Source organism: Tetranychus urticae, chromosome 2, assembly GCF_039701765.1.
Source record: "Tetranychus urticae isolate SD_2017Ah chromosome 2, NJAU_TeUrti_SD_1.0, whole genome shotgun sequence".
Classification (NCBI taxonomy): Eukaryota; Metazoa; Arthropoda; class Arachnida; order Trombidiformes; family Tetranychidae; genus Tetranychus; species Tetranychus urticae.
This window is the reverse complement of record NC_142959.1, coordinates 27,097,231-27,122,960: the sequence shown is the minus strand read 5'-3', so window position 1 is coordinate 27,122,960 and position 25,730 is coordinate 27,097,231. Positions and strand designations below refer to the sequence as shown.

The 25,730-nt window shown below is 32.1% G+C and overlaps 5 protein-coding genes and 2 long non-coding RNA genes across 15 annotated transcripts; 3 read left to right on the top strand and 4 right to left on the bottom strand.

The window, feature by feature from the left end:
• Positions 1-1,190: 1,190 nt before the first annotated feature.
• On the bottom strand, positions 1,191-13,587 carry LOC107360739 (uncharacterized). Of its 5 annotated transcripts, none has more exons than XM_015927456.3 (6): positions 8,301-8,586; positions 7,912-8,183; positions 7,092-7,276; positions 5,231-5,685; positions 2,925-3,155; positions 1,191-2,522 (listed from the first exon to the last, which is right to left on the bottom strand). In XM_015927456.3, the coding sequence occupies exons 3-6, from the start codon at positions 7,247-7,249 to the stop codon at positions 1,339-1,341; spliced, it is 2,028 nt and encodes a 675-aa protein (XP_015782942.2). In that variant the 5' UTR covers positions 7,250-7,276; positions 7,912-8,183; positions 8,301-8,586; the 3' UTR covers positions 1,191-1,338. The 5 variants fall into 5 exon arrangements, with proteins under 5 accessions (XP_015782942.2, XP_015782943.2, XP_015782941.2 ...); XM_015927457.3 differs by having other exon boundaries at positions 7,912-8,228; positions 8,301-8,558; XM_015927455.3 differs by lacking the exons at positions 7,912-8,183; positions 8,301-8,586 and adding an exon at positions 12,604-13,587.
• LOC112538638 (uncharacterized) lies at positions 10,743-11,222 on the bottom strand. The gene is made up of 2 exons (XR_003081883.2): positions 11,090-11,222; positions 10,743-10,927 (listed from the first exon to the last, which is right to left on the bottom strand). It is a non-coding gene; the product is annotated as an uncharacterized LOC112538638 (long non-coding RNA).
• Positions 12,912-14,331, top strand: LOC149094251 (uncharacterized). The gene is made up of 3 exons (XR_016198733.1): positions 12,912-13,049; positions 13,441-13,517; positions 13,582-14,331. It is a non-coding gene; the product is annotated as an uncharacterized LOC149094251 (long non-coding RNA).
• Positions 14,332-15,981: 1,650 nt separating this feature from the next.
• On the top strand, positions 15,982-18,095 carry SpdS (Spermidine Synthase). Of its 5 annotated transcripts, XM_015927338.3 has the most exons (5): positions 15,982-16,089; positions 16,185-16,213; positions 16,630-16,792; positions 16,859-17,579; positions 17,681-18,095. In XM_015927338.3, exons 3-5 carry the CDS (start codon positions 16,656-16,658, stop codon positions 17,708-17,710), a joined length of 888 nt encoding a protein of 295 aa, XP_015782824.1. In that variant the 5' UTR covers positions 15,982-16,089; positions 16,185-16,213; positions 16,630-16,655; the 3' UTR covers positions 17,711-18,095. The 5 variants fall into 5 exon arrangements, with proteins under 5 accessions (XP_015782824.1, XP_089123773.1, XP_089123771.1 ...); XM_089267647.1 differs by lacking the exon at positions 16,185-16,213; XM_089267645.1 differs by lacking the exon at positions 16,185-16,213 and having other exon boundaries at positions 15,982-16,125.
• Positions 18,096-18,153: 58 nt separating this feature from the next.
• ClC-b (chloride channel protein 7) lies at positions 18,154-21,309 on the bottom strand. Its single transcript, XM_015927335.3, has 2 exons — positions 20,574-21,309; positions 18,154-19,963 (listed from the first exon to the last, which is right to left on the bottom strand). The coding sequence occupies exons 1-2, from the start codon at positions 21,199-21,201 to the stop codon at positions 18,375-18,377; spliced, it is 2,217 nt and encodes a 738-aa protein (XP_015782821.1). The 5' UTR covers positions 21,202-21,309; the 3' UTR covers positions 18,154-18,374.
• Positions 21,310-21,827: 518 nt separating this feature from the next.
• Positions 21,828-23,256, bottom strand: CstF64 (cleavage stimulation factor subunit 2 CstF64). Its single transcript, XM_015927423.3, has 2 exons — positions 23,044-23,256; positions 21,828-22,906 (listed from the first exon to the last, which is right to left on the bottom strand). Exons 1-2 carry the CDS (start codon positions 23,169-23,171, stop codon positions 21,904-21,906), a joined length of 1,131 nt encoding a protein of 376 aa, XP_015782909.2. The 5' UTR covers positions 23,172-23,256; the 3' UTR covers positions 21,828-21,903.
• A 610-nt stretch (positions 23,257-23,866) lies between these two features.
• Naxe (NAD(P)HX epimerase) lies at positions 23,867-25,682 on the top strand. Its single transcript, XM_015927424.3, has 4 exons — positions 23,867-24,058; positions 24,163-24,184; positions 24,254-24,461; positions 24,632-25,682. The coding sequence occupies exons 1-4, from the start codon at positions 23,965-23,967 to the stop codon at positions 25,091-25,093; spliced, it is 786 nt and encodes a 261-aa protein (XP_015782910.1). The 5' UTR covers positions 23,867-23,964; the 3' UTR covers positions 25,094-25,682.
• Positions 25,683-25,730: the final 48 nt, after the last annotated feature.

The following is a 25,730-nucleotide window of genomic DNA, read 5'->3' as shown; positions in this document are numbered from 1 at the left end:
CGAAAAATATCAATCATTTAACTCTAGAAATCATATTAAAAAAACAATTCAGGTTGATTTTGATTAACAGATCAGTATCAATGAAAATTGGAAAATACGCTGTCCGTTGAATAGTGTGAATAAGCTAATCCAAGAGAGTCCATAATCTCTTACTGTAGCATCTTTATTAAATTGTAAATGTCATTTGAGATTTTTAATTTGTTATTTTAGGGCATTTATAATCTCACTGGTTTAAATTTCCATGAAAGAGTCGACTTAGAAAATTTTAATTGTCTGATAATGGATGATTGGAATACATGATAATGTTTCTGAATAAAGTATAGTTGGACAATATTCTCTGATGAATTGAAAGTATAAAAAATTGATTAGGATTAACAAGGTAAATATTTGAAATATTAGATGAAATTGAAGTATTTAAATTTAGTGGAAAAAGTTCATGAGAATAACAGCACTTTTGTACCAACGTCTTCGCAACTTATGATTAACTAAACTTGATGATTTCGTTTATAATCATCTGAGCTAACTCTTTATTAGTTGGATGGTCAAGGTTCTGTCGAGTATCAGTATGACCAATATCATTAAATTCAAATCTTGGAGTACATAAATTGAAATCCATTGGAGGCTTATCACCAAAATAATCACACATCTTTGGACTTTCCAAATCATCATCTAATAAGGTTACTTTATCACTCTGTTGGTCCGAAACAGATTTGATTTCACTCAAGTATCTGTCCATGATGAAATTTTTGTCAGTTCTTGGGGTTTGTGGACATTCATGAACCAATCTATCATTTCTATGAGCACGGCGATCATGTCGATCACCAATTTTGCTGGAAGTATTAGCGCGGTTAATTAAATCCTTGATATCTTTTTTTACTTGATACGATAGATTACTTTTTTTGGGTCTGCGATGATGTTTACTATTAATCAAACCAAATTGATGGGACATGTTGATAATTTAACAACGAAAAAATACTGTAAAAAAGATGAAAAATTAATTAATTAACGTAACAAAATTATCTTTAAGTTTAGCTTTTTTAGTAATTTGAACTTTTGATTCGCAAGCGATTTCATTGAGGGGCTTTTTTAAAATTACAAACTGTTGATAAACTCATTTTTTACCATCTATTGGTAATTATCCCTTGATGATGAAGCGATCAGTAAATAAAAGTTGTAGACATTGAATTTCATGTACAGCTTTAATTGTTTGTATGAAATTTATTTTCATTGAGAATGGTCTAATTACAAATGAACATTTGTTAAAATGGAGTAGATTGCAATTTACATTATGTTTAGTAGAATTACAGAGAAAATTTAAATAGGCGATCATCTAATTATTCACACTTTTTGTTCTATTCCAATCTTAATTTGTTTCTCATTAAGATTAGATTTTTTAACATAAGAAGTTTCTATTGTCCCAACTGAATTGATTGTGGATGTTGATGATGATAATTTATTGATATTAACTGGATCACACTCATTGTTTTCATAAGTATCCAATTGTTTTAATTTAAGATGATTAAATTTGAAATGATTAGGACTTGAATTTAAAATGTTTATGCTTATTGGACGTTGATTATTACAATCATCATCCAATTGATTTAAGTTGTTGTTATTTGATTGCTTTACAAGGTTTAAATCGTTGATCGTCTCAGGTTGAACTGCATTGGTTTGATTTTCGGCGATAAACTTGGCAATCCGAGATCTAAATTGTCGAATATATTGTTTACTTCGATTGTGTATGGATTTAGATGAAAAACATATAAATAAGAATATACAAAATAATGTTAAAACTAGTAAAAATTGTATTTGTCTATTGTCAGCATCCAGTTCTTGTTTATTTTTGATAATTTGCTTGATCCGAAAAGAGTTGCGTGAATTTAATAAAATATCACCAATTTTAAGGACATTTTCTGAGTTGTCCAATGAATAAAAAACAAGTGAATTAATGTCTTGCCGATGACAGACGGTTGACATTTGTTTAGAGTCTAGAGTGTCTTGGTAGAGAATCAGGATTGCTTTCAAAGCTTCGCAAATAATTTGAGTTTGATTGTTAGTTAAAATCTTTTCAAAAACCAAAACAAGAGAATTGAAAGCATCAGGTTCAGTTAAGGATTGATGATCAACAGTAATTGAAGGTAAATCCCGACCAACACAGATACAGAAAGGTCCTTTATCGTGGGAACATTTGCACCATTTCATCGGACAAGATGAAGCTCGGGTAGTAATTTCCCAATAATTATCCGATCCACCAAGTGAGCAAACATTTTCATCCACTTGTTGACAATGAGCACCTTTGAAGCCCTTTTGACAAACACATTGATATGCGTTAACCAGATCGATACAGGAACCATCATTAGCACAAGGATTTGGCTCACAGTCGTTTACATTTGATTCACAATGTTGCCCTGCAAATCCTTTGATACATTTACATTTATAAGATCCTTTTATATTCTGACACGATTCTGTTGTTGACGGTATACAGGGAGACAAAGATGCTTCCAGGTTGCATTCATTAATGTCTGTAATAAAAGATAAAATTACATGAAATTAGTAAATATGAATAAAAAATTATGAAAATAAGCAATAATTATCAATATATGGTGTTAAGAAAACCTGAGCTTTTAATAATGTAAATACATGACAAGGAAAGTCTTTAAAATGGTTACAGTGGAGAATCACCAATTTTAATTAGTAAGGACAAGTTTCAATTTCATCAACAATGTTGTACCTATTCTATCACTTTCTAAATCAGAGATTTAGCTAATCTGAGCAGGAGGAAATTTGGACTTCCTGAAAATCAAGAGGATCAAATTTCTTAGCTTCATAGTAGAAACAATTACTCGAGAAAGAAGATTTAGAAACAAAATTCAAGATCAAGATGCTAATGATGATGATTAACTGTTGAAACAAGTTTCACTTACCATCTTGACAACGATCTCCAGTGAATCCAGGAGGACAAACGCATTGATATCCATTGATTAGATCTATGCATTTACCATCATTTTGACATGGATTAGATGAACATTCATTGATATTAATCTGACAACGATTACCAGTCCATCCAGCAGGACAGTTACAAATGAAAGATGAATTATTTACTTCAGAGCAGGTTCCTCCATGAAGACAGGGACTTGTAACACATGGGTTAACAACTGTTGACAAAAGAGTATAAAATGTTCATTAGTTTTAAATTTCTTAAATTACTAAATTGTAATCTTCAAAGGAATCAATATAATCAGAGTTCACCATCAAATAGTCATTAATAAACCACCAAAATTTACAACAAAATTTGCTTTAGAGAATGATGAAAAGCAGGAAAAGTTGAATGTAAAAAATGAGCGACTAATCTAAAAGAGTTGTAAAAGACTAATTTACACAGTAAATTAAACGTTTCAAATCACGAAAAATCAGAATCATGAAGCTTTCAATTAAAACAGTTAGTAATCAAATCATCATTGAAAATACCATTAGATGCAGATTTAAATTGAACCAAGGTTTAAATTTTGAGTTACATTGAAATATGATTCAAGTGTCGACAGAAGCAAACCTTGTGAAGTAAATCATCAGCAAGTAAAATATGATAATTGTTGGCTACTTTTAAAATTATAGTCAACAATTTAATGATGATTGTTATTTTCATTTTTATTGGTAAACTTACTTTCATTTTGCCTATTAATAAAATGTTTTCCTGTTAATCTTGAAAAATAAATTCCAAGTGTTTCATAGGCGTTTCAGTTAAAGTCACGCTAATGGTAACAAAAGAAAGCTCAATTTGAATATGCAAAAGTAAAAAGGTAATATTGATCAACGATTGAAAACGGATTTAAAAATAAAAAATCAAGATGAAACGAAAGTTATGATCATAAATGATTGACTTTACACGACTAATAATAATGGAAGACGAAGAAAACAATAAAATATCGTAAATATGGGTTACAGATTATTTTCATCCTCTTCACCGTCAAGTACATATCTTGATGATACACTTGGCCTTAGGCCTTGTGGTCATAATAGAGAAGACTTTTAGCCTGATCCGCCTTAAATCGTGATGGATCAACCAAATTACTGTTCTGGTAGCCATAATAACAACAAGAATCCATATGTAAATACATGGATCAATTCAATAGATAAGATTGACCTGGCTCCTGACAATTTACCTGATTGTTTACCAGCTACTCTATTGATAATTTAATGATAAAGTATATTTTTAACTTTACCGTAAAAATGGCCTTTTATGATGTTAAACGAGCAAAATCAAATCCCGTTCAGTATCATTTTCAGCTTCATTATTGGCAATAGTCTTTGAAACATTTTCTGATTTCCGTTTCAAGAGTTTCAAGTTTGGATCAATGTTAATCTGATTTGTTAGTCAAGTTTCATATGATATTTAGATCTGACAATCTGCTCATTTAATCTTAATTAAATGAACTATTTAGCGTAAAAAGTCGCATAACATCCGTTTGATTTGACGAAATGTTATAACAATTTGTTAGCATGATGATGGTTTAATCTTCATAAAGATCTTGATTGGTTGAAAAGGACAAATTTAAATTAGTTGTCATCTCGTATTCAACACAAACTAAAGATATTATAACTTAACAATCAGTAAAGTAATCATTCCTTTAAAATAAATATCAAATTACTTTGTTCAACAGTAGCCAAATAGTGAGACTGATCATCACTAGGCATCCATAGCTTCCGTTAAATTGAACAACAATCATCAAGTTACGGTTTAGACTATCTGATCAAGCAATCATAATATAACATTTCAAACGGTAGTACAATGACAAAAAAACATATCATATTGTCGTTAATAAGTGGTTGAGTTCAATCAACAAAAAAGTCATCTCGAATCTGCATTTAAATTGGATTGTTAAGTCGAGGGTTCCAAGGCACGTGTTATATTATCCAACAAATATCGATATTTATCATTGAAATTGATCAAAATAATCATCACATCTGTTAATCTTGTCAATATTGGATGACATAATTGGGTCCAATGAAACAGTTACAACTCCTACAAAATTATCCATGAAAAATTGTCGATGTTGAATGAACAATTAGTGATTAATCAGTTGAATTATTGGTTAGATAAGGAAGCAAAAATGACATTTGTGTCCTCGTTTGAACTACTAAATGATGACTATTTAATGATTAATTGATGGTGATGCCGATAATCATTGTGAATTCATTGTAAAATAAAATGCACAATTAGTTGGTAACTCACCAATTTGACAATTGTTACCATCGTACCCGGGTTTACAGTGACATTTGTACTGATTAGGAGCAATGTTATCGCACAAGCCACCATTTAGACAAGGTTGATGAGTACCACAGAAATTTAAATCTTGATCACATAAGATTCCACCCCAATTACGGTGGCAAATACACTGCCAGGGTTTAAGACAATAACCATTGATACAGCCAGGATAAAGAAGACACTGGTTACATAAAGGTCCAGAATAACCAGGTCGACATTGACATTGGTCAGGTTCAGAGCAGTAACCATGTTCAGAGTTACATCCCGGTCTGCATTTAGGTTTATCACAATTGTCACCGATCCAGCCTGTTAAGCATGACTTTTGTCCATTTTCTCGGCATCCATAATGTCCAAATACATCATTTCGTTCACGGCAAAACTCTGAACATTCATCACCATGATAATATAGTGAACAATAAACCCTAGTAAAAAAGTGGTCAAAGAAAAGGATTGATTAATTGAATGTTGAACAAAAAGAAAAGTAAAAATTGATTCTTCAAACTTTACGGATCATTAATAGTTTTTTAACAATCAAAATGTAGCCCAAAAATTGACTCATCATTATTTGATTGTTTGCTGTTTTCAGTTTGTTTTTTATTATGTCAAACTGTATCTCGCTATGTCTATTCATTTTGATACAATAGACTATAAAAAGTGTCTGTTAAACCTCTTAGGAAACAAATTGAGTTTATATTATCAAGGGAACTTTTCATCTAATGTTTATCCTTTTATTTAAGAGATGCAATGGGATTAAACAAGTAGGAGGATGATCAGAGTGAAGATGAAAGAGAAGAGAAAGAGAGAGGAGAAGGAGGAGGGAAAAGATGGTCAATATGTCCTACTGATTGTTATTTGGCTATTCGGTCAGAAAGTTACCCTAAAACTGGGACAATTTTACTCGTGTTTTCCTTTAACCCTTACTGACTGTGTTACACAATGATGGACACAGTTGACAGTGTTAATATTGACACAATCAGCTAACCCTTTGTTAACATTATCATTGTTAACCTAAATCAGTTGATAAAAGTGCTACAGTTAGCTAATCAAGCAAAAATCATCAACTCCTAGGTCAATATAAGTCACATATCATTCAATCTCATAAATTATGTCAACTCTTTTCAACTTTCTCTGTTTTTGTATTTTTTTCATTCAATCTTTGCAATTCCGATTGACTAAATTAATTACTCTTGCTAATGATATAATGACCAAGATTTGAGAATTGTAAAATTCTGATCAAGATAGTAGACAAGGTAATGAATAGAGAAGTGATTACAATTACATGTTAACTCAGGCTGAGGTCATGGTTGATAAAATATAACAATCTCATGATGATCCAATTTGTGTCTCCACACAATTATAATAAAGAATCTGAATAAGTCTTTTTATCATCTGTTTCTTCCTCACCAGCATCATGTTTTCCTCTCAAGAAACTAACGCTTCTCCTCTTGAAAAGGTTGATAAATTGCAGTCAGTTGGTTTAAAAAAGTTACTTTACATGTGTTAAAAAAGTTGAAAACACGAGTCAATTAAAGATGCTTCAAAGTTACGCTAATCTAAATTACTGAGAGTAATCATGATTAAACTTTAGCCATTTTTCTCTCTAACTTCGTCTCCTAAATCAACGTCTTAATTTCCAACAAAAAAATTCTTTATGTTGTTCACAATTATCAAAAAGATTACTTGTATTAAACCATTCAGCCTGAAACAATGAATTCAGTACATAGCCTTGCAGGAAAAACAAGCAAACTGCTTCAAAATGACTGCAACTTTGATTGTATGCAACCATTTTAATGGTCCACCTTGATTGCGATAATAAATATTAACCAACCTGTATCGATATACAAGGTGCGAATTAGTGGATTTAAATGTTTTATACAGCCATGGTCTGAGTCCATTTGAAGATCGATTGGTCGGTAAAACATTGTCATCGAAATGAATTTGCTTCTCCAATTGAACAGAATTATTTGTTGAACCGTTATTTGCCATAATGGTTACAATTAAAGTGAATGATTTCTGGAAAAGAGGAATGGATAAAATTATTAATACATTTATATGATTAAAATCAACATGAAGTGGTTAGTTAAAAGTGTAAACAATCCAATTGAGTCAATAGTAAAGTCCAAGTAAAGATTAAACAAAATAAAAACACCAGAATAGAGTGATGTTTTGAGTCCAAAAATAGATCACCTATTAAGTTAATTGTCAATGTTAAGGTTAAATAATATAAATTGACCTGAATAATATGGTAACACAGAGAAGCCTCTTTTTTACACAGTTAAACAATTAAGTTATATAAGAGCCAAAATAATAGGCAAGGACAAATCTCGCAGGATGTAGTATATTTTTAACCGGAACTTATCTATTTTTTTGAAGCTAAATAACATTCTCTGTTTCATTCTTTATGCTCTTCATGTTTGCCTTCATTTTTTATGCAAATATTTCAAATAATTATCTTCATCTTTCGCCATCTTCATCTCATCTTTTACGCGTGCTGCAAATACATCTCAATAAAGTATTCACCAGTAAAGCAGCACATAGAAGCAAAAAACAGCAAACACTCACAAAAAAATAAATAAGCATTTTGGTTAAAAAAATATGTTTCCTTTGAGCTTTTGTTGAGGCCCATGTTGACTTTGAAGGAAACCTACCACACAAATAACGCAAAGAGATGATCAAAAAGTAAAAAACTAGCCGCATCTTGATATAAATATTATGTTTTCACGATCTTCTCAACACTAATCTCGTTCTTGATTTATTTGGATGGATTAATGTAAGTTTGGATTTGGCTTGAAGAAAGACACAAAGTAGGCAGATAATCTTGAACCATAAAGATTGATTGAGCTGTTCGCCTGTTCGCTTGCTTTCTTTGGTTGCCCCATCCATTGGTTTGTGTCGTGCTTGCTTGCTGACTTGTAGACAACTGTATTAAACACATTGGCATGGTAAGGATACACAACAGTAACAACTGATTAACGATAAACAGATTTGTTTATGTTTCTAAAATTGTTCAGTTGAATGAACATATCACCATACTTACCTGACCTTTTCATAAGGCAAAGCAGTAACCAAACGGCTTCCATATGTCACATTGTGTAGATATGCATCAACATCATTACAACACATAAGATAAAGTGAAAAAAATGACGCAAACAGATTTAACTCAAGGCCAGTAGATACTCCATTGATTATTACAATCAACAAAACTCATTACGTTAAACGTTAACATTTAATTAAAAACAAAAAGACAATTAGGAAAATGGTTAAAATTAAAAAAGGTTAACAGAAGATAAAACAAAAGATAAAAGCGCGCCTAGTAATTGGCTTAGCTAATTTGACCAATCAAATGGGGAGCCCCGCGTAAATACAATTTGCTAAAACAAATGAGACTAAATTTTAAAAATAAAAAAATTCAATTTTCATGAAAAATATTATCCCATCATAGGAATCAAATATAATTTCAAGAGGACAATTTTGATTTTATTTTTACCCGAAATTGACTTTTGTCAAATAAACGGACAAAAAAGCTCTTAAAGCCAATTGAAGCTTCCAACACTTACGCGTTATTATAAATGGCAGATACTAGACTACATTTAAAACTAGTCGAATTGTTGAAATTGAAAAAGTAAATAAAACAAAAATTGAACATCTCGGTGAACCTGTTTAATTGCTGTTGATTTATGTGTTGAAGGAAAAATATACCAACAAAAAAGTCTGTCCCTTTTGATCAATAGTACACTATTAAAATAGGAATCATAGGAATGTTAACAGATGGATCAATGATGATGATGCTCAGTTAATTCCCAATTGGCTTCTCCAAATAGCCTTTGATCAACATTTGATTATCCCAGGAGAGAATTGGTTTACATCCTTTAATTCCCTTTCGAGTTCTTTAATATTTAATGTTATTATCATCGGCTTCACTTTTTTTTCACTTTTTTCACTTTTTTAAACACCAACAAAAGTGAAAAGCCAAAGATGCTGTTTTGATGGTGATGGTGAAGACGATCAAGAGGGTGATGTAGATGATGATGTATCCCTATTTAGGACAGAGTCTCTCCCTTTCCTCCTCCGCTCAGGCCCAAACCGAAACTCAATGAGCCGAAACGTTGGAGGTGAGAGGAAACCTTATGGAGTATTGATTGTATCAATGTTGTTGTCTTGTTTTTATTTGTTACTTTATTTAGCGATTTGGCAAAACAGTAAAAAAAGACTTCATTGTTGGACCAAAGGAGATGATTGCAATTCAATTGTTAATTTTTTAATCAACTGTTCACTGATACCTTCAATGTTGAATGTTTAACCGTCTATTCATGTTTCTGTCTCAATCAATTTTGTGAGTTTACATTGAACTGGTCATTTTCATCATTGGTGGACAGTTCACCTCTTGATTACAGATGAATTAACTTGAAGACAAAATGATATTCAAAGTTAGAAACCTTATTTTTTTTGATCAAACCTTAAATTTGTCAATATGTTAATCTTCCCATGCATTTAATGCTTCACTTAATAGAAACATTTTACAAGTTAATTTAAGTCAAGAATGAAAAGACTCAACAAAAAAAAGTGAAACTCAAATGACAAGCTGACAAAAGCTGATCCACTTTTGGCTTTTAATAGATTCAATGTCATCTGTTTACACTCTCAGTATTTCAGGACATTTTCAGCCCCTTTTCACCACCCACAATCATCCTTTTCATCACACAGATCAACATCAAAGTCAAAATCAAAATCAACTTCAATATTAGTAAATGTTTTGAATGCGATTGCAACTTAAAAAAAACATCGACTAAAAGTGAAAGTCTATTGAAATAATAAGCATCTTTGAATATTTTAATAGTTGCTATAAAGTTGATCTGATCAATTGTTGAAAGAGTTAACCACAAAATGTTACAGATGATTGTTATTGACAATGTTATCTGTAATGGTTATTGATATCATTTTTGTAACCATTTTGTCACATATTTAATATGGTTTAAGGGTTTGAGTTAACTGGTTATTATTGACGGATACAGTAATAGATGACCTTAAGGCTTATAAGGTCAACAATTGACCAATGTCTATGACAGGTTAGTTGACAATAATAATGTATTATAACTGTAACCCTTCTCAATGTTATGTCCACTCTTTTTGTTCACAATTAGATTGATTGAGTCTCAAGAGTGGATCAAATCAGACCAAACATCAAAACTAAAACAGTTAAATGTAAAGGATAAACTTGATTCCCTCAAGATTGTGTTAACATTGATTATCAATTGTTATTACAATTATTATTTAACCCATCATAATAAAATGGTTAAACCTCATTCATGTCTGACTTGGAGACTTGAAATAATGTTTATTCAGGCTTGATGTTAAGGTATTGACTAAACTGACCAATATCCAGCTCATTTAGATGGTTAGTTAAAGGACAATAAAAATATTGTAAAAAGAGGAAAAAATATAATATGAAAAAGCTTTTGATAATTTGTCTCAAATAAATTAAGATTTTAAACTTTACTCACAATTTAATTCGTCTACATTAACTGATTGTTACAGAGTTTGAAGACAATTCAGCAATCTCTTGTAAGAGATTGTAAGTTGAGTGTTTTTTAAGCGCAAGAAACGGATTTTGCCATCAATTAGCTGATACTGACTGACCTTTGATTCGTCTTTTAAACGCTGACACTGAAAATGGTCAAGAAGAAGGGAAAGGTTTGGCTTGAATCGGTAGGAAATATATTAAAATGTTTAGTCCTGAGAAAATGAAGAAAGGTAATTTTCAAAGGTGAACTCATTAAGGACTGATAGGAAGCTGCAAAAAACGGATAATAAACACTGAAATGATACCTTTGATACCTGATATATTGTTAAACTTGGTTTAACCTAAGTTGATAATTTGTCAACTCAAATGGCTGTAAACAAAAACAACATGGTAACTGTGAGAATCTTTGCTTCCACCTTTGTCATGCTACAGATGATAATACACTATACAGATGTAGATTCACTCTGATTCAAAATAACAGATTAACATTAAAATTGGTGTGTTTTTGGCCCTTTTGACCTTTCTCCTTTCGTTTGTGTCCATTACATAAATTTTCTGCCTTTTAATAATTTGCTGGACCAACATTTGAAACAATTTAGATAGCACAAGGAAAACAAGGTTTGGTTGTTGTCTGGTTGCTTTTGCTTGTTTCATCGATATTCGGGATTCTTTCAATTTTACTAGATTAATTGAATGCACAAGAAAGAGATATCAATCAATTGCATGTGATTAATTCCATATTGATTAGAAGCTGCTAAAAAAATAAATAAAAGTGTCATCTGAATGATGTTCAAATGTGATTTTATCATTAAATTTTCTTCTTCTTATTTTCCTTAAGAAACCAAGTTATACAATCTTTCAAATTCCAAGAATTAATACAATTATCATGAACCACAATCAAATATCATTAATTGTAATCCTTAATGATGAAACTGTTGATGATTATTTCCATCTTTAACCTGAGGTTTCATTTCTTTGGTTAAATTTTTCAAGGCAAAAATGGCGAGTAAAATACGGTCAAAATAGCGATTTAATGATAGATATCAGAACATAGCTCAATCAGGATTAACCGTACGTCTTTTCTTGATAGATGGCAATTTTATAAAAATTGAGATTGGTTTGATTAGGTTAATTTCATTGATTGTAAACATGACAATCTTAAGGTAAGATGAAGAAGAAAAGTTGAGATGTTTCTGTGAGAAAAACTCAGTCAAGGGTAGAGTTCACATAATTAAGACACCAAACAAGCAAAAAATGATCAAGAAGCTGATGGAGATTAGAGTTATGAGAATGAAAAGAGAAGAGTAAATGAGTAAATAAGGATTAGACGATGCGAGACCAATTAGATTAACATTGAATTGAATGAGAATCTGCATCACAAAATAAAACAGTCAATTCAAAATTGAGAGGAACATCCAAAACTAACTTGTGAAAATCCAATGGCAAAAATAAAACAAGTAAAATCACTTTTTAACACAGTGAAGTGTTACAATTAAACAATGTACACAGATTTTGACAATTTAATCAACAGATAATCAAAGCTAAAATAGATGAAAATTAAGCATTAACCACGAAATTTAAAAAAGTAAAACTAGACTTAAGACGACATATGTAATGTCAGTTAGTAAGCGGTCATTTGGTTAGGTAGAGACAACATGGAGTCGTCTTATAATCATGCTATTGTCTTATGATCTTATTTTTAGGCGCAAATTTCAATTAATTTTCAACTTTACCTATTTTTTGGATTGTTTAACACTTATAAGTATTTTTGATTGTTATTTTTTGTGATTTAAATTTATAAATTAACAGATAAACTCACCATCCATCTAAATGTGAAAGGTAATCTCAGTGAAACTGGAGCAGAAGGTGGTGAAGGTTGTGATGTTACAATTCCATAGGTACATGGAGGCCCATAAACAAGAGTATTTGATTCTTTAAGACATAAATTGTAAACTAATTTGGTATCATCAGCTGATGAATAGAGGTATTTATGTTCAAATTCAACAACTTCAACTTGAAATATTCCAGATGAATGATAACCATGTATAACAATGGTTAAATACAAGATTATCCATTTGTTGAGTTTATAAAATGGATTGCTAATCCACCGAGTTACATCCATTTCAACTGTAACCCAGGGAAGGACCAGTTTAATCGATGACGGTAACTCAATAGATCAACTTTAAACTATCACTTTGGTATTAAATCAGTTGATTACTAAATTTGATTAAAATAAATCAAAACAAATTACAACAAAATTACAAGGTAAGTCGTTATTGTCGATGTCACTTTTGTTTTCATGGAGACACAAAATAGGATCCACAAAATGTTGATTGGTAACCAGTTAACTGCACGCGCAAACAATTAAATGATATAAAGGTTGACAAAAAAAAGTGTGAACGCGTGTTTCTTTGGTGGGCGCGTGTTTTTCAATGTCACCAAGATGGGAGTCTGTTGTTTACCGGGTCACAAGTTGAAAGGAGACACAAGAGGAGAGAGTAATGGAAGAGGAAAAAGAGTGATGAGGATAAAAAAGAGGAGGAGGATGACAAGAAGGAGGAGAGACTGAGGACCAAGAGATCGCCTGGGACACATTCAGGGCTTTTCCAAGCAACAGACTAATGTTCATATTTTTCACTTTACCTCCATCATCCAGATTTAAACAATTGGCCAAAATTAACGGACAAAGATAATATTGGTTAATGAAGGAGCACAAATTAAAATTGAAAAAGGGTAAATATTTAAATGTTGTTACAAATTTTGCAAAATTAACGTTTTCTTTCCCATTTGCTTTCAGGACCAGAGTCAAGTTTAGTGCAACAATCACAGAGGTAAAGTGGCCTAAGTTAAGCTTCTGTTGAACGCAACAGCAATCACCAGAGCGTCAACTGTACAGCAACAAAGAAGATAAAAAGACTGCTTTGAGGATGATGAAGATGATGAAGGTAACCGTGAAAATCGTGAGGTAAAAAAGTAATTGAGGATTGGAGGTATAATCAAGGTAGAAACATGGGAACTACAAGTTGTTTTATACACTAGACAAAAAGCAACTGTTACCTTTTCAAGAAGAAACAGCAACAGCAAGGAAATGTCTAATTTCTTCGAGTTTTTTTCCTTAAAAATAACGATTTTCAATGTTAATTGCAAACCTAAATACTGTCCATTCAACTTGTCCAGCCAGATAAATGAAGCAGCACAACTCAACAAGTCAATAGCCAAGTGTTTCAACAGAAGCAAGTTGACCGAGCAAGCCAATTGATCCCATTGTTTCAATTATGATAATTCAACTCAACCCTCACCTAAACACATGCTAAGCTTAAACCAATCTACCTTTTACCAATGACTTTCCAATCACCTAAATTGTTAGCTTTTGGTGGGTTAAATTGTGATAGGAAAGTACTTGTTGATTGAAGTAGATGAAAGTGTGTTCATAATTTTTCAATTGTTGTATTATTTGTTTATTAACTTTGGATAATATTATATTTTCAATGGTTAAATATACTATTAGATGAAATGAAATTAAATGATGAAAGGAAATGTCCCAAGATAGGAACTTGCTTCTTCACTCTTTTGTCATCCTCCTCCATCCTCCTCCTCTTCATCTTGTCCTTCCCCTTGTTGATCACCATCCTCATCATCCTAAGCATCTCTCCATCTGGCTATCTTCTTGCATCTTTCCCTGAATGGGATGCAAAGTTAACATTAAACCACATCGAAAGCCATTTTTGTGGTTTACTCTTCTTAGATTCATAAACATTTGCGAGTTTATCTGATAATAAATAAATCATTGAAACCTTTAGGGATCAAATGACAGCTAAAAAATTTTTTTATTTATATTTTTTAACTTTCAATGACAAATCATCATCTCTCTTCAACTGCAAACCATTATCAAGTGAATTGTAATCTCCAAGTGAGATGTTAACTTTATTCACTTTGTTCAATCACTAATCTCAATTAATTGTTTACATTTAAATACCTTTAAGCTGTTTACCATTTCATTTGATCAATCAATTGATCAAGTATCAGATTTAACCAAATAAAACTTCAACATTCAAATCAGCCGAAAATTATCCTTCACCGTAACATTCAACAAAAATAATTCAATATTACCATTTATACCAACCGATTCACCTTTATCAAACCAAATGACCAACTGATATGATATTTGCTTGTCCAATTACACTGTACAGTATCGGTCAAAGAAACTGTCAGTTAAATTTTCAATGCTTCAAAATAATTACAGAATTTTTTACTTGGCTATTTTTCAGAGACCGATAAATTTAAATTAAAGATTAGTGTAAGGAAAAGATGAAAATATTGTCTTCTTCGAGTCTCTCAGACCATTCAAAGCCAAGTACCGGTCGATCAAAAGTCAAGTTGAATTATTGAAGGGTTAAGATGGGGAAAATCCATCATCTGCATTCAATGATCCTTGTAGTTTATTATTCTTAAAGTCATGGAAAAATTCATATAAAAGTTCTGAAAATTATGAAACAAAAGCGAAACAAAAAGAGCGCTCGGTTAGGAGCGCCATCTGTTGGATAAACTAAAATTTGGATAATTTTCATTCTTAAGAATCATTGCAATTGAATGTGAGATAATTAATATTTTAGATTTCGAGTGAATTCAATAAATGTTCAGATTTATTTTTGCTCCGAAACTCTATCAATGGTAACTTCAACTTTGAATGAGTGTGTAATAACAGTTTTTTTGACCGATACTGTTCTTGTTTCAAACTTGAGGTTTTGATGATTTGAAAGTTATAAGTAAACTTGATTAAGGGAAACATTTTAACAATTTATTTGATTATTGAGCACGTTTATAGCTATTAATGCGAACCAATGTTCACAGGAAGAAGCCAAGATAAATTGAATTCATTCAATGGTGATATTTTTCTGTGTTCCTGCAATTCATTTTACATCTTCTCAAAATTGCTGTTTAAAGATCAAGGTTAATAATATTGTAACTGTTTATTATTGTGTGTAAATGTATCAATAGTTGACAGGTTTCATGCATTGATTTGTGAAGTGATCAGCAATCTTTACTAAAAACATTGAATAACTATACTCAAAAATATCGCCCTGTATCTTGAGTTTGAATTTTGTGTTCCCATGAACATTTTACCATTAACTCTGATTTCATAAGTTGGATGTTATTATATAAACCAAGACTAGTCTCAATCTAATATTTTGTAGTTTATTTACAGTCTATAGTCATCACCAGTCATCTAATCTCATCAAACTGTTTGTCCAGATAATCATCATCGTTTGACCATGATCTTCATTGATTTTTGACAAATAATTAAGTAAACACTTAATTTTCCCATTTCTCTTATTAATTGGTATTTTGTTTGATTTTCAAATTGTTTATTTTCATCTCATTCTTGAATTACATTGACAGACTTCAACAGCATTTAACAACTTTGTCAGGTTAGTATCATATGAAAACACATATCAACTTGCTTTACATTCAAGTGTTACTTTCCTTTATTTAATGTTTCATTTTATATGTAAAGCAAAACTGATATTTAGTCAAATCTGTTGATAGCTGACTGATTATTGGGTGTTAAGATTCTTAATTGCTTCTAATACATTGCTAGCTGATTAATGCTGTTAACTCTGTCAAAATAGATTATCAATATACGAACCATTAAGTTGCCCATATCTCCATAATTATCATCTATTATCAAGCTAACTTAATAAGCTTTAAGTAAAATCTTGAGTGTCTTCGATTGTTTCACTTGGCAATCTATTTTTACAGCCAAGTAATATTGATAGTAGTCGCAATTTTACAGTTGATTTGACCAAATCAAGTCTATAACACTTTTTACTTTAATTGTTTCTAGCTCCAAGTTGAATTAAGTTAACAAAAATGGATTCATACATTAAAGGCTATTTCTGTGAAAAGGACATTGCTGATGACTGTGACAAGATAATTAGTGCTGTTAAATGTGACAAATTGATTCACGCCGAGAAAACCAAATACCAAGATTTGGTTGTTTTTGAAAGGTAAGATTTGCAATTAACGTTTTAATGTCTAATCTAACACCGATTTTGCTAATTGCATTGCTACAGTGATGTTCTTGGACGTTGTCTTGCCCTGGATGGAGCCATGCAGTTAACAGAAAAGGATGAATTCTCATACCAAGAAATGATTTCCTTTCTTCCTCTCAACAGTCACCCCAATCCTAAGAAGGTGTTGATTGTAGGTGGTGGTGACGGTGGTGTTATCCGTGAATGTCTGAAACATCCAAGTGTAGAGTCAATCACTCTATGTGAAATTGATGAAAGAGTGGTTGAAGTTTCCAAGAAATATCTTCCCTTTATGGCCTCATCATTCAACGATCCTAAAGTAAAGGTTTTAATCGGTGATGGATATGCTTATATACGGGAAAATAAGGACGCCTTTGATGTAATTATAACTGATTCATCAGATCCAAAAGGACCAGCTGTGTCTCTTTTCCAGAAGGAATATTATCAATCATTAAAGGAATGCCTTCGAAGTGGTGGAATCATTGCCTGTCAAGCTGAAACCATTTGGTTTCATTTGCACTTGATTAAGTTTCTTTATGCAACTGCTTCCGAGTTATTTGCATCGGTTGCTTATGCCTTAACACTGGTTCCGACGTATCCTTCAGGCCAGATTGGATTTCTTTTAGCTTGTAAAGATAAAAAGATCAATTTCGGTGAGCCTATCCATAAGTTAACCGATGAACAAGTTGCTGAAATGAAATTGAAATATTATTCAACTGAAATACACCGAGCTTCATTTGTATTACCAAATTTCGTACGAAATGTAAGTTTCAAACATTGATAATTTAACATATTAACCATTATTGTTGTACAATCAAACATGACTAATTGACATTCTTTTGTTTTCAATTCTTTCATCCACAGGAGCTGAAAACTGAAACTCAGTCTAAATAAGATTCCATTTGTAACTATTAACAAGCGGTAATATAAGTTACAAGTATGATAGTGGCACTGTTTTTATCTTCCTTTTCCTTCTGTTTTCATTTCATGATATCACCCCCAGTCTCTTTTATCTCCAATGCAGCATCCATACAGCCATTAATCAGCTATCGGTTCATCTGTCAATATGTATTAATTGTCACAATTTATCCAAGGAATCTGATACAAAACATGATAATTTATAGTTAAAGGTGTGCAAATACATAATTGAATTGTAGGGAAAGATTAAAACTAACATTTTTATAATCAGATTGAAAAATTTACAGAAATCGAAATGTGAGCTCCATGACTTTTTTTGCAAACCCATTATCAATGATTAAAAACATTGTGCAACTTGAAACTTGACTCAATTTATTTTACTAGCATTTTATAATTCTGAATAAAATGACTTATTGATGTGATGATATATTGAATGTTTTATTTGAAAATAAATAATTCTTAAAGAAATCAAACGAGTTATGGTAAAAACAATGATATGAAATACATAGATTGACATATGTATAGATTGAAAGCTGATATTTACAAAAACGAATTCGGAAATTTTACATGAGTTGTGAAAAACATTGTCCTTGTGCAAATCTCAAAAAGCTTTCAGTTTTTTTTAAAAAATATGAACAAATTACACAGAGATCTGTAGAGTCTGGAGGAAAAGTTTACCGCGATGACAATGTTGTCGGTAGCGTGCAATATCTTTACGGGTAACAATACCAACAACTTCATTATAATCATTGACAATTACTAAATGCCTCAATCCTAAAGCACGGAATAATTGGAAGATACGATTCAATGAAGCAGTGTGAGACATTGAATATGGACTAGGATTCATCACAGGTCTTAAATCAATAGAATACTGTCTCTCTTGATCTGTAATTAGATTGATGATTTTTTCAATTGGTGGATATCTTGGATAAGCATCTCGAAAAGTTCCAGCTGTAATCTTATGATATTCATCATTTTCATTGAAAATTTTCTCTTGAAGAAGAACAATCAATTGCCATCTTAAAATAAGTCCACGGAAACGACCATAATGAGCTGGAGATGAATAAGATGGCTCAAGGGACGAGCCTGATTCAGTGAAATCAAATTCTTCCGTGTCAACAACAGGAAAACCATTGTGAGTTTCATTTTCCAGAACTTGAATAATACGATCAACTTTTTCGACACTTCTTAATGCAACAACTGGCGCTGACATGATTTCCGAGGCATAAACGGTGGTAGACAAAGACGGAGGTTCCCAATAAAGGAATGGTATGGCAGCTAGACGAATGTGAATATCATAAATACTTTCATGGTTAAAATAGTCACCAACCCATTTAGATACAATTAGGGTTATCATTATTGGTGGACCGAACGTTATATTTCCAGTTGTTTCAATCATAATGACGGTTAAACTTATAGTCATACGAACAACTCCTCCTAACATAGCGGCGGCACCGATAAGAGCAAATTTACAACCATCAGCCCAATCACTCTCATCAGGAAGAGTATGTTTGACTAGAAGATAAAATAGTCGACCACCAGTAGCACCAACAATTAAAGAAGGAATGAAAAGACCAGAAGAAACGCTAATTCCATAAGTCCAAGTGGCAAGAAAGAAATAACATACAAAGAAAATAAGAAGAGTTTTCCAAGTCCACATATCATCATCGCTATGAAATAATCTGGAAATAGTTGCTTCAGGAGTTGCTAACCAAAGATAAGACATAACTGAAAATTCGCTTTCTTTACAGCCAGCCCTAATGGTTTCATTTAGAGACAATAATTCCTTTTTATGGCAATCTTCATCAAGGTATATAAGAGAATAAGCTATAGAACAGGTAAAAATGGAAATGAAAACCGATTCAGCTACTTTGCTCCAGTTTCTGTTAATGTATTTCAGTCGTATCATAGATAGACGAAGATTAATACTGTTGTGTAGAGCTCCAAGGATTCCGCCAATAGCTCCAAGAAAGGCATAAATGGGTATTTCATAGATAGCATAATTGATTTCACCAAATTTACCAAAGTTAATTAAACCTGGATAAGATAGTTGGCCAGCATGATTATGGTAAATTGAAAGAACTATGTTGAGAGTAAAAGTGGTTATCATTGAGCAGAAAAATATTCTCCATGTTAATGCTTGGTTCCAGAACGAAGCTCCTTCTTCTAAACTGAATAAGACACCGCCAATTGGAGCACCAAAAGCAGCAGCAACTCCAGCAGCAGCCCCTGAACAGAAGAAAAAAATAAATTTATGAATTATTTGAGACTAGAAAATACAAAACATTTATGCATGAAATTTAATGAGCGCAAAAGAAGCAGAAAATTGAGAATCCCTCGAAGTTTGTGCACCAAATTTAGCATAAGTTCTGAAGAAAATGGTAATTCAAGTGTAAAAATACAATATGAAACAGTAAAACAGATTTAGATTTGTGTCATCATGATTATTCTACCAGATTATACTCTATCAAGTATCTTTTGTGTCGTAATGATTACTTAACAGAAATTATATTTAGGTTTATCTTAACTAAAAGTATTGATAATTAGCCAGTTGACTATAGCTAGTTGATTTTACTAGTTGAACAATGTTATTATCAAAGAGTAACTCTTTCGTTATAATTGATAAATTTAAAATCTATTTGTCCTAAATACGATAAAAGTGAAATTTGTATGCATTTGTGAATCACTCATAATTTCAAAGATTTTCTCATTGAGCAATTTGTAATTTGAAGGTTCAAAGCTCAATACAGATAAAGTAAACAAAACCATTTTTCTAGAATAGCGCTAAGATAAGATGAAGTTATATGAGTGAATTATATTTGCAGAAAAATAAACAAACCTGCAGAAACAAAGTCTCTTTTTTCTCTATCATCCTTAAATTCATCTAAGAGATGTGTATCTTTTTTAAAAGTGGTACTTTTTCCTTGAGAGACTCCAGCCGCAATAACAGCACCACAATGGATCATAGGCCCTTCTTTTCCTGTCGCCAATCCACCAACAACAGAAAAAATAACACCAACAGCCTTACTAACGAATGTCTTGAATCTAACGACTTCAGGAACTTTTACACCATTAAGATAACATTTAACGACTGGAATACCTGAGCCAGCAGCAACCGGAGCCCAATATGTAACCATAATAGAGCCAATAGCAACCAGCGTGGCGTTTATTCCCATCCAATAAAACAAGGGTGTGTAACAAAAACTCGAGTTGTCACATTGGTTCATTTTGGTCATGAGAAAATGGAATTTGTATGAAGCAAGTTTGTCTGTAGCGATGACGATACCACATGCTGTCAAAGCTGTTAAAATACCAATGAATAAAATGACAATCCATCTTTTGAATCCTTTGTTTCGCAAAATGTTCAAATTGCGTTGTTGTTGACGCTGTTCCAGAAGGAAATAATAATTTTCACACTGGTCATAATCAAGGCTTTCATATTTTTGGGACAGAAAATCAAGAGACATGATGAATAGAGTGGAGCACAAAACTAAATAAAACTAGAAAAAACATTGAACAAATGTTATAGCGATTGATAATGAGAGATTAATTAATGACTAATATCACTCGCTTTTGTATATTTACATTTTAAGTGGGTTTGACTTCGATACCAAACTGGTGTTACCAAACATGTAACACATGATACTATCATAAAGAGTCTAAAACTTTAGTGTGAATAGCTTTCGCGTTATTTTCACATCATATTGACAGTTTCAACTTTTGTACTTTTGTAGCGTTTAATAAAATATTAACAATTACTATAATAATGGTCGAGAATTAAAAATATTAATAACCACTAGCAATTAATAAGATTGAAACAAGTTTAAGAAAAAGAAGTAAGCATCTAAGAAATTTGCATTATTGATTGGATTACAAATTTACACTTTCATTTCATTGATCTGTCGGATTTCCGTTTTTCATACATTAAATTATTTGCTATAAATTGCAATTGTTGCACTGATATACTGCAATGGCTGTCTGTCATTTATCTGATGACGACAGAAACAATTTGCTTCTGAATTTAGCAATTTCAACGAAATTTGGTTACCGTCAAGCTGTTAAATGTTGACTAATAACCATGATTAATGGTTAATTTTTATAAAAAATTTCATTTTTTAATTTTTTAAAGAAAATTTAATTGATGATTTTTGTTTGTTCAAATATGATAACTAATGCGTTGCTCCTCTTGAGATTTGCTCTTTTAACAATTGAATACTTTGCCTTTGTTCAGCTGGTAACATGGCGATTTGTTGATCAGATAATTGTAAGACTTGCATAATGAGAGCAGCCTTTTCTTGCTCTTGATTAGGTAAATTAGGAATATTGACAGAGGATGAAGGAGCATTCATTCGAGAAGATGAGTTAGTAGGTGGCGGCCCACCGGGTCGATTATTACCAGAGGCAGGAGATTGAGCTGCCAGTCTAGGATCGAATGGTGGTTGAGAACCTGATCCTTGAGGCCGCGCTCGAGGATCTAAAGATGTACTCTCACGTGATCTCGGGTCTAGCGATCTAGGATCGAATTGAACTCCAGAAGCCACTGGAGGTGCAACTGGAGGTGGTGCAACAGGCTGCCCTGCTGGAGGAATCACACCTCTAACATAATTATCGGGTAAAACTGGCCCTGGTTGAGGCCATGATGCTACTCCAGGAGTAGGTACTGGTGCAACTCCCATCATTGGCGGAACAACCACTGGCTCTGGTATTACATTGGCAACTGGAGTACTACGATGAAGTATGCTTAAAGCAACATTGGGATCCACTATTTTCATGACAACTATAGCTTGAAGTAGAGCATATGACAGCTGAGGATTCTGTAGCAGCATATTTCTTGCCTCGTTGGGATTAGTTTGAATACATTGTTTCATCTGTTTAGCCAGTTCAAACATTTGTTCAGGTGGAAGACTTGCTACTGCTTTACTTATTGCTTCCGGTGCTCTTTCTGGGTCGACTTCAGGACCATATGGACTTTCGAATGTACCACCAAGTGATGATTGAAGGTTACGTATTTCTTCCTTGGTTCTCTCATTTGCAGCATTATCAACTCTGAGGGTGCGTCCATTTAATTCATGTCCATTTAGATTTCTCATAGCGCTTAAAGCGGTCTCTTGATCTTTATATTCGCAAAAACCATAGCCCTTTGGTTTGCCTGTTTCTCTGTCATATACAAGTCTGTTCAAAGATGAAAACAAGGTGAGTGAATCATCAATACTGAATCTTTTGCATCTGTCTATATACATTTGAATGGTTTGGAGATAAGCCAAAATGTTTAGATATACATAATAATGAAAACAAATGAAAACGCTTACCTAAAGCTTAAAACCGGTCCAGCTTGAGAAAACAATTCTTTCAATTTCTCCTCAGTGGCATCGTATGGAATATTACCAACAAACACGGACCTTAAAGATCTTTCATTAGAATTCAAAATTGCTGCCATTTTAATAATGTTAATCAATAAGAATCAGCTATTGAAAATGTAAAAATTTTGAAAAAAGAGTTAAACTTTACAAGTCCATCACACAGAACATATGTTGTCATAAACTCCGTTTTTTTTGTTTTGTTATATCCTTCAACAGATGGCAATGCTAAACTCGAACTGATTTTTAATTCCGTTCATAAATTACAAATTTAACGATTTAATAATTTTTAAAGAAAACTTTACCCTTTATTGTCATAAATTACCAACAATTGTAAGATCTTCAAATCAGCTTAGGTATCACTTGCAAATTATAAATACAGCGCAGATTCATGTTTGAAGAAAAGGCAGATAATAAATAATAAAATCTCTTTCGATTTTGATCAAGCAATTTAATTGTTGAACAGATAATGTTTAAATTAATCGAGGCACAAAGATTTCAGTCAGAACGCTGTAACATAGCCAAAAAATTAATTAATAATTCATCAGACAAGTAGCTCAGTCATTAACGATCTAGATAGCTATTCATGTGTTTAAATAATTTGATTCTTGATAGTCAGAAATTTATAGATGTAGCTAACTAATTATCATTTGAATGGTTTTTGATTGTCCATTTTATAATTTTGCTCATAAAATTTCCTAAATTGAATTTTTTTATTTAGGGTAGCTTGTCATGTGACTTTGTATCAGCTGACTACAAGTAAAGATTTACACTCTTAACAGATTGTAAGATTATCTGTCAATTTATTTAAACCTTTACATGCATCGAGTATCAATTTAAGTTGATCATAAATTAACGTGATCTTCCTTGTTTATGATTCTGTCCTTTAGTAGACCTACTTTCAAAAAAAGCTTTGGACGTTTAGTGCCCAATCAGTTTAAATTACTGCATATCCCGGTGACTACGAGTAAGTTTATTCAACTCTATCTTATGTTCATCGTTTTGATTAATTTGTGCAATTTTTTTTGTCTTCTTTCCGTTATGATTCACCTGCAACTTATATTGTTTAAGTGGAGAGTATCAAGTGCCTAAGGTAATTAATGTCATTTACTCATTTAAAATAATTCGATAAACTAACCATCACTACTTTTTTGTACTACAGTCAAGAAGAAGCTATCAAACTCGATCAAGATCTGTTCAATGAGTGCCAATTTAGTGTTGACCAGCTGATGGAATTGGCCGGACTTGCCATTGCTAATGCCATATATAAAACTTATCCAGCTCGATCTTACAAGACGGTCTCAATTTGTTGTGGACCAGGCAATAATGGTGGAGATGGTTTAGTTGCTGCCAGACATCTTTCTGCTTTTGTACGTCGTTATTTAAACATGTCATTCGATTTTTTAATCTGTTCGTTAAACTTGAATATTGACGTGTTTAAATTGTCATATTATAAGTTATCAATTTTAAAATTGCAATTTGCCAATCGTATCTTCAACTAATGAATTTTCTATTTTAATCTCATCATATTTTATTCTAGGGTTACCGTCCATCAGTGTTTTACCCCAAACCAGGAAAATCAGAGCTATACTCACGTTTAGTACGCCAATGTGAAAAGGATGAAATCCCTTTTTTGACTGATCCAGAAGCTATTGAAAGGAGCTCACTTGTGGTTGATGCTGTTTTCGGTTTCAGTTACAAACCACCTTGTCGAGACGAGTTCAAAGATCTTTTAGCAATTTTATCTAGATGTTCAAACAGATTGATAAGCATAGATATACCATCTGGTTGGGATGTTGAACAAGGACCTCCAACTGATGACACACCGATACTTCAACCAGACTGTCTAGTATCGTTAACTGCACCTAAGCTCTGTTCTCGATTTTTCCGTGGAAAACATCACTGGCTGGGTGGCCGTTTCGTTCCTAAAACAATAATCCAAAGATATGAATTGAGATTGCCAGATTACCCAGGATCTGAGCAGTGCGTCAAGATTGTTTGATATATGAAATAACTTGTTGGCTGATGATTGCCTCAGCAATAAATGCGACAAACAATTTTGATCAGTTCAAACGATATTTACAGTTTACGCCTCGTTTTAAAAATTGTTGCACAGATTTAAAATGAGAAGGAAGCTGCAATTTGCCATGGGATTGTGATTTCTCTTCTCTGTTAGATAATTTTGTTTCATATTATTTAACAATTATACAAAAAATTTGTTCTATTCGATTGTTAAATTTCTCAAACTATTCCTTCCTATTATACTCTAAAAATTTAAATAACCTTAAATTTTGATGTGCTAATTCTGTTAATTCTTTTATTCTGAATAACATTCATTGTAAAAATTCAATGTACTGTTATTATGTTCTTCCATTGAGTCATAACTTGATAAACAGAAGTGATTGACTATTGATTATTGAATTTTCGGTTATGCTTTATAAAAAACTGACAGCCAAAACATAATCGATTCTAATTAGCTCATCATAAATTTTGTGAAACCCAATCAAGGTTTTTTGATTCAAACTAATTCAATGTCAAGTCACCAATACCAATTAATACTAATCTCAATAAAAACCAATCATATGCGTTAATTTATTCGTTTATCTTCAACTCTTCTATCCAAAATAACGAACGATCCA